Source organism: Oreochromis aureus, linkage group 7 (assembly GCF_013358895.1).
Source record: "Oreochromis aureus strain Israel breed Guangdong linkage group 7, ZZ_aureus, whole genome shotgun sequence".
Lineage (NCBI taxonomy): Eukaryota > Metazoa > Chordata > Actinopteri > Cichliformes > Cichlidae > Oreochromis > Oreochromis aureus.
This window is the reverse complement of record NC_052948.1, coordinates 48,492,351-48,507,470: the sequence shown is the minus strand read 5'-3', so window position 1 is coordinate 48,507,470 and position 15,120 is coordinate 48,492,351. Positions and strand designations below refer to the sequence as shown.

The 15,120-nt window shown below is 42.8% G+C and overlaps 1 protein-coding gene across 2 annotated transcripts; it reads right to left on the bottom strand.

Moving 5' to 3' along the window:
- Positions 1 to 2,590: 2,590 nt before the first annotated feature.
- plpp1a (phospholipid phosphatase 1a) lies at positions 2,591 to 14,882 on the bottom strand. 2 transcript variants are annotated; one of them, XM_031754458.2, is made up of 6 exons: positions 14,137 to 14,882; positions 10,174 to 10,325; positions 8,553 to 8,833; positions 5,728 to 5,785; positions 3,735 to 3,911; positions 2,591 to 3,603 (listed from the first exon to the last, which is right to left on the bottom strand). In XM_031754458.2, exons 1-6 carry the CDS (start codon positions 14,192 to 14,194, stop codon positions 3,484 to 3,486), a joined length of 846 nt encoding a protein of 281 aa, XP_031610318.1. In that variant the 5' UTR covers positions 14,195 to 14,882; the 3' UTR covers positions 2,591 to 3,483. The 2 variants fall into 2 exon arrangements, with proteins under 2 accessions (XP_031610318.1, XP_031610317.1); XM_031754457.2 differs by lacking the exon at positions 10,174 to 10,325 and adding an exon at positions 11,606 to 11,760 and having other exon boundaries at positions 14,137 to 14,856.
- Positions 14,883 to 15,120: the final 238 nt, after the last annotated feature.

Genomic DNA, 15,120 nt, shown 5'->3' with positions numbered 1-15,120 from the left:
GGGCTGTCATCTGTCACTAAAGACCACCTGCTGCTAGTTCAGCTGGAGATGTTAGCTTCCCAGCCCGATTGGCTGTGTGTTTCTACACCATTTGGTATTTGGAGAAATTCCAGCTGAAACAGCTGCTTTGAATGTTGTTTTCTTGAAGAAGAGATCAGAAAACAACATTTTAATATGTATTTTATACTCCGCTCTCCATGTTAAATCTTCTTTCAACCCCATAAGCTTATTTTGTGAACATCTGAAAGGGTTCCAACCCAAGGATGAGACCACATGACTTAAACCCAAAAGTGTATATAGTAGTTAAAACCACCTTTAACAGAAGCTTCTCCTGAACATCCTTAAATAAGGATATGAAAGCTTTTTCTACCACCATGGAGCCGCACTTGTAACTGAGATTTATTGTGTGCGGTTTGAGTCCACCGACATCAGAGTGCCAGCACTGACCTCAATTCAATTCAATTCAATTCAATTTTATTTATATAGCGCCAAATCACAACAAAAGTCGCCTCAAGGCGCTTTATATTGTACAGTAGATAGCACAATAATAAATACAGAGAAAAGCCCAACAATCATATGACCCCCTATGAGCAAGCACTTTGGCGACAGTGGGAAGGAAAAACTCCCTTTAACAGGAAGAAACCTCCGGCAGAACCAGGCTCAGGGGGGCGGCCATCTGCTGCGACCGGTTGGGGTGAAGAAGGAAAACAGGATAAAGACATGCTGTGGAAGAGAGACAGAGATTAATAACAGATATGATTCGATGCAGAGAGGTCTATTAACACATAGTGAGTGAGAAAGGTGAGTGGAAGGGAAAAACTCAATGCATCATGGGAATCCCCGGCAGCCTACGTCTATTGCAGCATAACTAAGGGAGGATTCAGGGTCACCTGGTCCAGCCCTAACTATATGCTTTAGCAAAAAGGAAAGTTTTAAGCCTAATCTTGAAAGTAGAGATAGTGTCTGTCTCCCGAATCCAAACTGGAAGCTGGTTCCACAGAAGAGGGGCCTGAAAACTGAAGGCTCTGCCTCCCATTCTACTTTTAAATACTCTAGGAACATTTATGCTATGACCTCAGCTGCGAAATAATGAATGGCATCATAACAAGAAAGTAAAACGGAGTCTAAATAGCTGAGGGAGGATTTAATTTACTTGTTTGTTTTTTATCACAGTAACTGTGTTGCATCAACTTAACATTTCTATGATGCTGATTTTACATGAATAAATATTTCAAGTCTTAATTTTGAGGAAAATCAGAAAGTAAATATGTTAGACTATTAATGGAAGATGTTTTTTTTTTTTTAAAGAGTTCAATAGAAAAATGCTCAGCTAGTAAAAAGTACTTGCTTTGTGCTCCTTTACCATAAATAACTACAGTGTTACTGTTGCATGCAGGCAGTCAGCTTGTGGCACTGCAGTTGTGTTACTGAAGCTGATGTTGTTTTGAATGCAGACTTCAGCTCGTCTGCAGTTTGGGGCTGTTAGGTAGTTGTTGACAATATCTCACAGATTCTGTACGGGGTTCAGGTCAGGCAAGCTGGCTGGCCAATCAGAGGCAGTAATACCAGATCAGATCTGATTGGTAGTAGTTTAAGCCATGCGGGCAAGCGCTATGCTCCTACTGGAAAGGTAAATCTGCATCTCCATAAAGCCTGTCAGCAGATGGAGACATGAACTGCTGTAAAACCCTAATAGTAGACATCGTGTTGACTTCAGACTTGTTAAAACATCAGCAGCAGATGACACCTGAAATCATCAGAGTCCAGAAACTTCATACTGGATCTAAAGCTACTGGCAACACATTGATTTATCCCCAGATATTTATTAGTTTCTCTTAAAATGTAGTCTTTGTTAAATCCCTAAACAGCAGAGCCTTTTCACAATTATCGGACAGTTTGTTAGATGTATTGCTGTTCAATACATTTTAGGCACTTATACATAAAGATATTTGATTGTTATATTATGTATTTGTAATTCTTTTCCTTTGTTTTTTGGGGGAGGGATGCATGTTGAATGACCCTCTGTCTTGTTTGTGTATGTTGTCTTTTATCCCAGGAGGGGGTCTAGTTAGAATGAATCCAATAAACTAAGCTTTCAGATTATGCATCTGTTCAGGAAAAGTTATAAATGGTAAATGGCCTGTATTTGTATAGCGCTTTACTAGTCCCTAAGGACCCCAAAGCGCTTTACACATCCAGTCATCCACCCATTCACACACTGGTGATGGCAAGCTACATTGTAGCCACAGCCACCCTGGGGCGCACTGACAGAGGCGAGGTTGCCGGAAACTGGCGCCACCGGGCCCTCTGACCACCACCAGTAGGCAACGGGTGAAGTGTCTTGCCCAAGGACACAACGACCGAGACTGTTCAAGCCGGGGCTCGAACCGGCAACCTTCCGATTACAAGGCGACCTCCCAACTCTTGAGCCACGATCGCCAAAGTTATGTCAATATTGTAAAACATGTTCAAAAAGTCATTCTTTGACTTCTTTTCCTGCAGGAATAACAAAGCTCAAAAGCTTGCTGCCAGTCTCTACCCACAGCACCTCGTCAAGGACTAAAAATAAAAACCCTGTATGCGGGAAAAATTATGTGTTGCTGATGTTAATAAACAGCTTTATTTTTCCTTATTTTTTTTAGATGAGTGAGTGTGATGTACATATTTGACATATTTCAATAAATGACTGTAGGGTGATTTGTTTACTTACAGATTATATAAAAAGCACACTGTCCATTTATTTATGTTTACATTAGTTACACAGGAAGCTGTAATAGCAGCAGCAGTCCAGCAAAGGCAACACATGACTTGAACTGATAGCCTACTCTGCAGCACTCTAACCAATCGTGATACAAATCAAACTTCAGGTTAGATAGCTGGAGAGGAAGACGGCGCTGACCTGGAGTCGGCAGCTGTGTCGACAGCCTCTGGTCTAGGATCGGCTTTGCCGTCAGCCCTTTAATTAACAATGAACCTGAGGCAGCATGGTAAGAAGGATGGAGGCCAAGCTGACCCTAAAGCAGATCATCCAGCACACTGACTCCAGGTCAGGAAAAGCACTAAGCAGAGATACATTCACAGGTTTCCAACCTCCCCACCCCTCCCAGCAGTGGTCAGACCCTTTAGTGGGTGCATGCAGGTAAGTCTTTCCATTGGTTCAGTAGATTCATACATGCTAAAAAGAAAGATTTCCATCCTTTCAGAATCTCTAGCCCCTAACCTACATCTGCTTCAGTCAGCTTAACTACAGGGATTGTACAGGTTGTCTCAGCTCTCTCCAGCCACGAGGAGAAGAAACTGTGCCTGTGTTGTTTTTCTAGGATGTCTTTTGTCCACCGGCGCACTTAATGCACAATCAAGTACTTCACGTTGTAAATCCATGCAGGGTATCAGAGATAATTGGCGTGAGATGGTAGGTTAGAGAGCTGGGATCCCGGGAGTGCGTTTGGACAGAGCAGAGGTCGCCTCCACTGCTCACTTAGCTTAGTTAGGGCTTTCAAAGTGGTTTCCATTTGTCGGCGTCTCCTGCAGAGTCGTGTGTGGGATGTCTGCCTCTTTACGGGGCTTCATTTGTGGCTTGAAAAAGTCTGACACGAAGAAGACCTGTAAGAAATGAAAAAAATAAATGAATAAAATAATTAAAAATGAGTGCTACTGAGGTTTGAATAGTTACATCTACACATCAATAAAAAAGCCCACCCTTGGTTGAACGTAAAGATCAGTGCAGGACTTACCACGAGCAGAGCCATGAGCGCGCCCTGTATGAGTCCGGTGAGAACGTCGCTCCAGTGATGCTTATAATCGGACACTCTCGACAGTCCGGTGTACACAGAAGCGGCAATCAGGAAAAACTGGACGGTCGGTCTCAGCAGCCGCGCCCAGTCGGCCTGAAGCCGAGCCTGCAGGTAGAGCTGAGAAACACAAGGGCCATGCTTTTTCACACAGTCTCAAACAAGCACATGTGTCACCGTCAAAGCCTAGCACACACTTCTGTTCCCGCTTCCGCAATAAGAGGCTGGACGTTCACGAAGGGAAAGGATGTGGGAAAAAAAAACCTCCTGCTGGTCTCAGAATTTTACTGATAGAAGGAATTTGTTCAATTCAGGCCGTTTATCTGCAATTGATCGATGATCTAAGCTGATAAATGTCTCTTTACCTCTGTTTGCCTCGGGAACACTGTGTCCAGTGAGTTCATTTGTTTACGTTTAAAACAGGGTGTGGCCCCAAGGACAGACAACCTCCATGGCTTTGCAAAGATTCATGCTTCGTGTCTTCCTGCTGAACTTCAATTCTGACGCAAATGTCATTTAAATGGCAGCGCTTTTCCATACTTCAAACTTGCTTTTTGCCGGAGGGGGTGTGTGAGAGCTTTAAATCAGTGCCAAGACTTTGTCCCTGCGTCTATTTATATCTGCTGCTGTTGAATGAGTCAGCAGACCGCAAAGTCCATCAGAGCAGGGCAGTAAAATCTCCTCAGAACAACACACAGAAGTGCTGCTGATAACGGGCGTGAGGTTGAAGGTGCACAGATGTAATCTTAAAGAACTGTAAGTAATCATTTGGAAAATAATCATGTCTGCTTCGTGACGCCATGAAACAACAGCCAGCAGACACTCAGCTTATCATAAACAGCCTGGGTGAAGCATTTGTATAATTTCTTCTAAACTACCAGGAAGCTGGCTACAGTTACGGACTTGTCAGTGTAGCGGAGAGGTGTAAAAGGGGCGCCTTTGTGTCCATCAGCCCATCTGAAATAGAGTTTCCTTGTTTTCAGCGACTGACGGGCGTAGCTGTACATTAAAAGGCGGATGATGTAAAAAGTGGAGCTTTGCTGGGAAATAAAGGGAAAGTTCCTGCACTCTGTGGGGAACAAAACTCCAAGCCACAACTTCTAATCAGTTATATTTCTGCTCCCAGAGCAGGTTTGCTTAAGTAACTTCAGTTTTTATTGTTTAAAAATGCTAAACATTTTCAAACAATAAAAACTAAACTAACTAGTTTGGTTGGGGGTTTTTTTCTCCCTACCCTCACCTCCAACCGGGCTGATGACGGTTCCTCTCTAAGCCTGAGCCTACTTTTGCTGGAGGTTTCTTCCTACTGTCGCCAAGAGCTTGCTCACTGGGAGTCATCTGACTGTTGGGGCTTCTCCGTATTACTGTAGTGTCTTTATTTTACGATATAAAGTGCATTGAGGTGACTGTTGGAATTTGGCGCGATAAAGAAACTTTCAATTGAATTAAGATTTTATTAGTTTCAATGTATTTATAATTAGTTAAAGTTAAAGGTTTTCAACTATAAGAAAATAACTCCCACTCACCCCGACCTTGGACTGGATAAGCATATAAGAATGGATGGATGGATAGTTGAGTGTTTTAGTCTTTTTTCTTTGGAGGGCATGGGTCAGAGGCAAGATTTAGGAAGATCAGTACAACAGTACTCACAGTCTTGTGGACATTCTCAAACATGTCCATCAAAGTTACCATCAAGTTACCATAAAATTTAACAAACTAACAAATACTAAAACTTTCTCTTTGTTTTAATTGATTTTACCTACTTTTTCAAAGAGTGATTTTTAGGGGTTTTTTGATTAGCTAAAATGTTTCTTTGACATCGAATTTTAGTTTTCGGTTAACTATAATAACCTTGCTTCCTCAGTCCCCACACCGGTCAAGTCAAACATTGACGGATGGGATTACAGATCAACATGCAGCTGGCTGAGATACTTACAGCGAGGAAGAGCATGCAGTACATGGAAAAAGACGAGTGGCCGGAGTAGAACGAGAGCCTGCAACAGAGAGACAAAAGCACAGCTCAACACCCGAGTAAGGACATGTTTTTATTAACACAGCGATCTGAGCTGACTGGAGAGTCACCGGCTTTAGTTAGCTCTCGTTTGAAACACCACATCAGCAGCCATGTGCACACACTGTGGGTACTGCACAGTGGGTACTGTGGCACACTTTTCACAGTCAGGAGGCTTTTACTGATCAGATTTAGGGCCTGGACTGCAGCGCAGAACAACCTGCTGCTTGTTGAAAATCAGTGGATTATGTGGAGGAATTTGAAAAAAAAAAAATCAGCTACTGCGTTAGGGATCTCTATAAACCAATACTTGCAATACTCTGCTTTAAATTCAACATCTTATTTCCTCTAACCCCAGAGAGCCAGGTTAGCATGAGCCCCAGTAGCTGTAATAAATGAGAAATATTGTAGGTTGTAATAAAAAACCCAGAATTATCCTTTGACCTAAAAGCACAGTTTAGGCCCACAGAGCTGTTAACATGACACCTATTTTCTTTAAAAGCTCTACAGGAAATCCCTCAAAGTGGCAAAGCTGAAAATCTTCATCATCATCAACAATTAAGTTAATCTATAAATCAACTCCCCAGCAGTGGCTGTTGGTTACACCCAGCAGAGTAAACACAATAACAATGCAGACCTCCATAAGTCCCCGAAAGTGGCATCAGATTAGGACTGTGGCACCCTGTGAGGGATCACAGGATGAAAAATCCATGATTGCCACCTTACAAATCAATATTTGTGATTTCGCGTCCATGGAAACGAACTCAATCCTTGACAGTGAGCTGTGTCTTTGCTGGGCAGTAAACATTAGACACAGTGGTGTCATATTACTGTAAGATGATGCTGGGCAGTCTATCTCAGCCTCCTCTCTCCTCAACTGTTGCAGTTATCAGATGCATTAGAGTCCAGCAGATCCCAACAAAGACAGGGAGCAGCTTTTTATTAAAAAAAAAAAAAGCAGACTGCTGAGTAATAATGGTGCTCCAGGAAGCAACGATTGTGCGCCACGCCCTGATAAACATACAGCAGATACCCCAGAGCGGTAATGGGTAGGTGGGCGCTTTACGCTCAAGGGCCGCAGTTCGAGCAAAACGTTTCCCCGTCTCGCTTTAAACAGATAAAGAAGGGGAGAATCAAAAGTAACGTAAACCTCCTCACAGCCCATAATAAACATGTAACACTCTGTATTCCTCTGTGGCCGGGGGCCTCCATCAGACTGAGAAGAGGAAATCCTCTCCTCCCAATACTCTTCCTCCTGCTCTGAGCCGATAAGAGACAAGGACCTTAAATCAAAATACGCTTTACATTCCTGTGATATTACTCAAAGTGGCTCGCACCGCAGCTCCACTCATTTCAGATTTCACCCATTTACCACATCTAAACACTTCACAGCTGTTTTTTTAAAAAAAATGATCTTTATCTATGCCAGAAGATCATTAATGACGACTGTACTATGAAGGAGTGCAACATGAACAAGGTTTGTTTCCCTTCCCTAACGACCAAAATCAAATTAAGCAGTCATGTGGTTCTCAACTGAATTAACTGACCCGGCTTTTCTGGGTCTCAGTATGAGCGGTGGTGCTAACGCCGTCGGTGAATGACCGACGGTAAACAATGGACAATGGATGGGAGTAAAGCTGGATATTTCTTACAAGAACATTATAAAGAACAAACAAGACTTCATAAGTATAATCCAGGCTAAAAGCAGCAGAGCTGCTGCGGCAGCAACGACAACTAAATTTAGGACGTGTGAATCTAAAAATGAATTTCACTTATATTTCACTGTGCTTATAGATCATTAGTTATTATTAATCAGCCTGGTTCTGGGGAAGGTTTGGTGTTTAAGTTACTACGGTGATGTGCTCCGATGGGACGTGAACTGTCCCAACGCTGAAAACTAAGAAGCCTGACGTTTGCTGACAGCAAATCCAGCTTCACAGTACAGCCCTTTGCTTTGTTGTAACTGTGGGAGCGTAATCAAACACTTAATACTACTATTTTCCTGAGACTTAAAGTGTGTCAGAACAACCGCAGAGTTGTGTACTTACAAATACAGCTCATGGTTGTGGCTGCTGAACCACTATCTACTGCAGGATATGGTGCTGAGTGAGTGCTGAGAATCTAGCTTATTTACAATATCAAAAGGGGTCATCTCAACTCAGTCTTACGCGTATAACTGGAACCTAAATGTTTCTCACATTGGAGTGACGTTGCTAGGTTTGATGTGCTTGTTCTCATTTATGCTTAAGTAATACAAGTGAATGCTGAGCACAAGCTGAAAGTCGGAACCACAACTCTGAAACGGTTATTCAGAGGTTTTTCAGTGACATGCTTGACCTCTGTCCTTCGTGCTTACGCTGTGAACATGTTACAAAACAATGGCCTGGGGATTTTTCCAATAATCAGCTCAACAACAAGAAAAACCCAAAACAAACAAAGCTGGTGTGCATAAAGTTGGAAAAGAGGTGCTCGTTTCAACATCTGAAATCAAAAAAAGAAAACGAATTCATTCTTATTTGAACTCTGGCTGCAACCGCTAGTTTCAAATCCAAACATCAGGAAAAAAAGATAAATCAGAATCCATGGCGATCTGTTTAAATGGTTTGCTTTTTTCCAATAAAAGGCCAGCTAGACATTAGACAACATAAGCACTGAATCATCACGCTTGAGAAGCTAGCCTGGACATCATTTTTGCTCAAACTGACAATCCTGCTTCGAGCTCTCCTTTCCTGGTGCTGGGTCATACATACCGAGCCTCGTTGACCTGCTTCGCGTCTCCAGTGCAGGTGAAGTCTTCGATGTAAGTCCCTGCCGAGCAGTTGATCAGTTTCCATTCGGGTCTGCACACATCCAGGAAGTGCGGCCTAAGCCGGCCGATCGAATACTTGGCGATGTCCGTCAGAGACTGGCTCATGGCGGCACCGAAAACGAAGGTGCCGATGGCTTTGTAAACGCAGGCAACGTAGCTGCCGAAAGACGACTTGGACTTGATGCGGTTTAGATGAACTAAAAGACACTCGCCAACAATCATCTGCAACGAGGGGCGGGAGGACACAGAGTTACATCTTTATACAGAATGACAGGGTGACACATTTAAATTGAAGATGCAGATAAATGAACGTCAGAGGCAAAATCCCAGGATCATTTGATGATTTTGTTTTTGAAGACTCATCTATGACGATTTGCTTCTTAAACAAGAATTAGATCAGAAGATTGACTCTTCTGTCAAATCAGGACCTGAATATAAACCCACAAATTAGCAAAGACTGGACATGTGGTTATGAATAATTCAATTAAATTTCATTTAAATAGCACCAAATCACAAACACAGCCACCTCAAGCTGCTTTATACTGTAAGGTAAAGACTCTACAATAATGCAGAGAAAACCCCAACAACCAGACAAACCCATCTGAACAAGCACTTGGTGACAGTGGGAAGGAAAAACTCCCTTTTAACAGGAAGAAACCTCCAATGGAACCAGACACAGGGAGGGGCAGCCATCTGCCAACTTTAAATCTGTGCTATTTCTTCATTTCCAGTTTTTATGCTAAGATTAAATAGAGAAAAAAATGTCATGACAAATTTGTTTTTTTTGATCTTCTGATCTAATCCTTTACAACGAAGAGAATCCTTCTCATAATGTCGAACTGTTTTCTAAATACATAAATGCTCATTTGATGGTAGTCGGAAGGGTTGTGCAACAGCTGCTGAGGTCACAGGAGGATGTCCACTTAACACAGCAAACCTCTCTTTCAGTTCATCTGAAACTTTAAATGAAACCTGTGGCTTATGAGCACGTTATCATGTTTCTGCAATGCTATGAACAGGCAATGGGCATCGAAGGCTTAAACACACTGCTGCTTCATTATTTCTGACTATCTTTACAGCAGAAGAGCTGCTTTATCTCGACTTACAGTTAAAAATAGTGTAGGTTTAACAACTCGAAATAGCTGTTTCATTACTTAAAATGATAAAACCTGACCTCGGTCACCACTAGAAGGTTTGCGTAGACCCTCACATCTGTAGGTTACACATCTGCTCTATTTTAACATCCGAGGCGGCAGATTAGGTCAGGTAAAATAAAAAAAAAACCCTACCTCTTTTCTGTTTCCTCTTTAAATGTAGAACATTCAAAAATGATTTTAACAAATCAAACTGCTAGCACATTAGTAGAGTGGGGTTAAAAAGTTTTTTAAAAAGAAAAACAAATCATGCATTGAGGATTATAACCATGCAGTTCCATTGAGCAGGGTCACGAGTATAAGAAGAAAAAAGAAGTGGATAAAAGCAGTCAGCAAAACTCCAAACTGAAGAAGAGTAAAAAAAAAGATGTACAGAAGTGAACAGAAAACAAACACTGGTGCACTTACAGTGAGTACCGTGACGGGAATCATGACACATCCTAACAACTGATAGGAAATGGTGTCGTCTTTATAGGGGTACTTGATTGAATCATCGTTACAGAAAAAGCCCCGGTGGAAAGGACTGTGTCGCAGAGTGAGAATTGCAAATGGGAGTCCAGCTACCAGAGAAGCAATGAGACAGAGAAACAAATACAGGTTACAAGATGTCAGCGGGACAGAGATCTCTCCACCATGCAAAGCAGGAGCCAGCAGCCACGTTAGAGGGCGTCGGGGAAAAACCCACGCTCCTCTGAAGTCCGGCTTTCAGGAACATCATTAATGGTTAAAGTGTTAGTGATTATGGTGAAACTGTGGTTAGTGTTTCTGTTAATGAAGAGAAGTCAACCCTAAAAAAGATTAGAGCTGAGCAGGTGCATCTCCGTTGCTCCTGTGCTGGGAACAGCGGCGATCACGTTTCTAGGCTGATTCGGTCTCTTTGTTATCAACACACTTTCCTCTTTCCTAAAAAGAAAAAAAACTTCCTCAGTGGTCCTGTTCCATATTCCCACATATCCTCCCAAACCTCACATTAACAGACAAGGAACAATGGAGTCAATCGTAATAACGCTGAACAGCAGTTATTATACATCGAGGGGAAAAAAAGAGAGGGATGAATCACTGATGCTACAAAAGCAACAGAAGGCAGACGCACGCAGCTCTTCCTGCGCTTCCCGTCATTCTCCAGAAACAACCGCTCGGTTCCAGAAGAGCATTCCAGCTATTTTAAGGAACAGAGGACGCAGCCTGAATGTCTGTTGCACAGATTAATAACAGAGACATAAAGTTCTCTCTGATGTTTACATAAAAACACCCCCCCCAAAAGGCCTGGCCTCAGTCATTATCCACAATTAAATATCTGGAAATAGTCGATTGTGTGCTCTGCTGGACTAAATGTAATTTAGAGCTCTTTCACTGCGTCAGGAAACCAAACAAGTGAATTACAGGGTTTTTTCCCCTACAAATCCATCTGTAGTGCTTGACAATGATAATAAGATCAACTATTATTAATTGTTCTGCGGCTGTTGTAAAGTGGACATCCTCCTTCAGCTTTAACTCTTTTTAATACACCTCCAGTAAAAGCAGCCGACACATTTTCAGAGTCTCAGTAACAGTCAGCGGTGTCACAGCTGTCCTCCATTCGACTCTGGATGTTTATTTTTTAATGTGCTGCTCTATCAGTCCCCACAGACCGCCTCACAGTGGATATTTTGACTTGCCAAAGCTGATAACAACAGTAAAGACTGCTTCCCATGCAGGTGGGGCACTAAAACAGCCGCTTATGCGTCACACCACAGGAACCAGCTCAGATCAGAACACGTGCTTGTTGGCAAGTCAATATATTGGCTGCGAGGCGGGTCGTGTATGTATGTTGAGCCTGCTTTAAGCGACTCCTACTTACGCAGCTAATGGGCAGGGCGAAGCCCACAGTGTAGAGCACCGTGGAGGTGATTGTACTGCTGTGGAAAGGGTACTTGATGCTGTCGTCTGTACAGAAAAAGCCCCTTTGGTAGGGACGGATCTTACCCAGGTTAAAGGCTGCCAGAGGCAGACCTCCTGTGGAAGGAGAGACCGGGAGGAATTACCACAGCAAAAGTTCACACGTTAAAAAAATACAACATATCATACACAACGAAGGAGTTCGAGTCATAGTCAAACGGCACAAACCCTATTATGTACTTTTGTTGTTAAATTTGATGAAAAAAACAAAATCAAAAATCAATATATCATAAGACATTGTTTGTTTTATTTCATTTTTTATTAATAATGTTGAAGAACAAGAACATTAGGAACAATGTGTGGCATTAGTTCAGGACTACTTCAGCCACAGACTGGTGATTATTTGGTGAAAAAGGCTGGACATCTACAACAGCTGCACTACCTTGTAATGAAATGCAGTACCCGTCCTAATAGTAAGTAAGAACTACATCAGGTTGCACAAGAAATACTGGTTTATATTCTGCAACATTACATTTTAAAGATGAAAACGTCTCCCGGCACGAGTGACATACCCACTCTTTGGGCAATTTGTCAGCAAACTGCGCTGAGAAGTTTGTGGCAGGACGACTGACTCGCACAGATGTGAGAGGAGCTGTGGACTCGGCTAAGATAAAATACCATAAAGATACCAGAACGGGCTGATTAGTTAGACAGTCCAAAGTCTTGATGTAATGCTGCTGTCATTCCTGCAGCCTGTTTGGCCTGTTTAGCACATTGCACGGTGCGGAGAAGACAAGATTCATTTAAGCAGAATGCATGAGTCCATCAGTGAGCCTTAATGCGCAAGGCTGCAAATGGACGGGCGCGCACAGACGCACAACGTCAGGATATGCCATCATCTACAAATAAACTGCCCATTCATTCGGCCTGGTATTTCCGCTCTGCGTGCCTCCTCTGCAGCTGTCCTCACCCTCATGAGGGACAGCTCCTCACCAGCTGAAGTTGACGGCCTGGAGCAGCTGAAGATGCCAGAAAGCTGGGACAGAAATGCACTCCAGCCAGCTCACAGCTAACTTTACAACTGCTGCGAGTAGCCAAACACAAACAAATAGGCAGAGAAGAAAAAAAAGAAAAGAAAAATCTTAATCTCACATTTACCAGATGACATTCCTATGACTCTAACCGTACAACATGCATGTGCATGTTTGGCAACATGCAGCAGTGCATGACTGCTGCTAACAGCCTCCGTCTGTCTGGAAACAGACTCTCACAAGATGCCTGCTTGTAATTTAATAGCCCCTTTGAATTAAAGGGTGAATGTGAACTGCACGCAGGCAGTCAAGCAGCTTCTTAGGGCAACACAGGTTCAGGTGTAGAGCAGAAAGAAATCTGCATCCTTTAATTAATATATATGTTTCTTTTTGCTCACCTTAAATCTAAGACATAGCAACTACTGCGATGGCCAACTGAGAAATATCAACACGACTATAAGACCTGTTGAAACATGATATGAATTAAATTTAATGACATTTTATTTGTATAGCGTCAAGCCACAACAACAAACCCTACAATAATACAGAGAAAATCCCAAGAATCATACGACACTCTGTGAGTAAGCACGTGGTGACAGTGGGGAGGAAAAACTTTCTTTTAACAGGAAGAGACCTCCAGCAGAACCAGGCTCGGGGACAATCAGCCCCAGCCCCCCAGCCCTGTTGGGGGTGGTTAAAAAGCGCTTTTCATTATAATGGTAGACTCTCTTTGCTTCACTTTAATGGCCAGCTTGTGTTTGTCGTGTCTGGAGAAGATCTTTGGTGGGAACAGAGACTGAGAAATGAGTCTCTAACTCAATCCACGGGTCCCACCATGTGGGGCTATTCAACACGTCTACAGGACAGTTTCAGATCTGGTCTGCAATGCTTTCAGACCTTTTGGGGTAGGGAACGTGCGGTCACATGTAGCAGGAAACTTTTCTGAGCAGAGGTAGCACTCTAATCTAAACTGAGTGGAAATTTACGTTTGGCTTAAATGAGTCACGGATTATAGAGCAGCATATAGACTCCAAACTTCCCCCTACATGAGTAAAAGAATACGTCAGTGAGCCACAAGTACCAAACCACTAGATCAGGAGACAAATCTACTGGTTCAGTGTAATTAATATGATATTCAAGGCATGAATTATTAGTTTTACACTGCATCGAATGTCATAATTATTTATCAGCACATGCTTTGCCAGCACAAACTGAAAAGTCAGTTTGCATAGAAGCTGCTGAAGATAAGCTCACATATTACAGCTGTACTGTAGCAACACTGTAGATTGAAACAGCCTAAATACAACGTCAGTGAATCCAGCACCACTCCCTTCACGTGAAGGAAAGCTGCTAAATACCCATTCAGCAGGTTTATACCCGCTCCGCAAATCGGCTTATATCAATAAGACTAACAGCATAGTACATAAAAGCGAGGACGGGAAAAAGGCGTTTAAATACATACCCAGAACCAGACAGACTATATCTAGTAGGACAAAGGGGATCCCTCTCATGTCGAACATGTTGTCTCTTGTCTGTGTTGTCCTGAGTCCCTGTCTGCTGCCGGGTCTTCTGCCGTAATAAAACACCAGGGGGACGCTCCTCCTCAGGACGTAGCTGCTGCTGCTGTGCTCCTTCCGATTGAATGAGAGCCAAAGGAAGGCAGCAGCGAGCTGTTTAAAAAGCACAATAAAAGCCGACGCCCTCCAAAGAAACACAAAGACCACCCCGGACACAGGAGAGCAGCTGCATATCAAAAGAAGCGAGTGTGGCTCACAGACCGGCCTCGCTGCTGTGTTTGTTGATGTTGTTGGGTGGGGGCGGTGGTGGTGAACTGCAGCGCAGCCGATGACTCCGCATATGCTTCATGATGGATTTACAGCCGATTTGAAATAAAAAGCTTCGTGATAAAAACAAACAGCGAGTCTCGGCTCCCACCTGTCCCGCGTGTCGCTGTGTGTATCCAGTGAAACACGAGCCTGTGGCGGACCCGAGAAGACCCGAGGAGATCGCAACCACGCCAGGCCCGCTGCTGCCTTCACGTACCCGCGCGAAGATGTGGGAAATATGAAGCTTTAAAATGGTGCGTTCACATAATATCGGTAGATTGTTGAAAAAAAAGGTTTTTGCAATTACAAGCCAATGATTAAAAAGAAGCGCTGAATATCGCTACTAATTAACAGCGCTGTGTTAGAAGTTACTGGGCTAACTTGTTAAATATCACATTCCATCCCGAGTTTGTTTTTTTTTTTCAAACCAAATCTGGAATCTTACATGAATCATTTTTATAAATTAATTATTTTTTTAAGTTATTAGCTATTAGTTAACGTTTTTTTCCACTGAGAAATTTCAATAGAATTATGAGGCAAATTATGTATTTGCCTCTGGCGACCCTGAATGTTTAAATACATGTATTAAACAAATATTAGGCCTGATTGTTTGGATATTT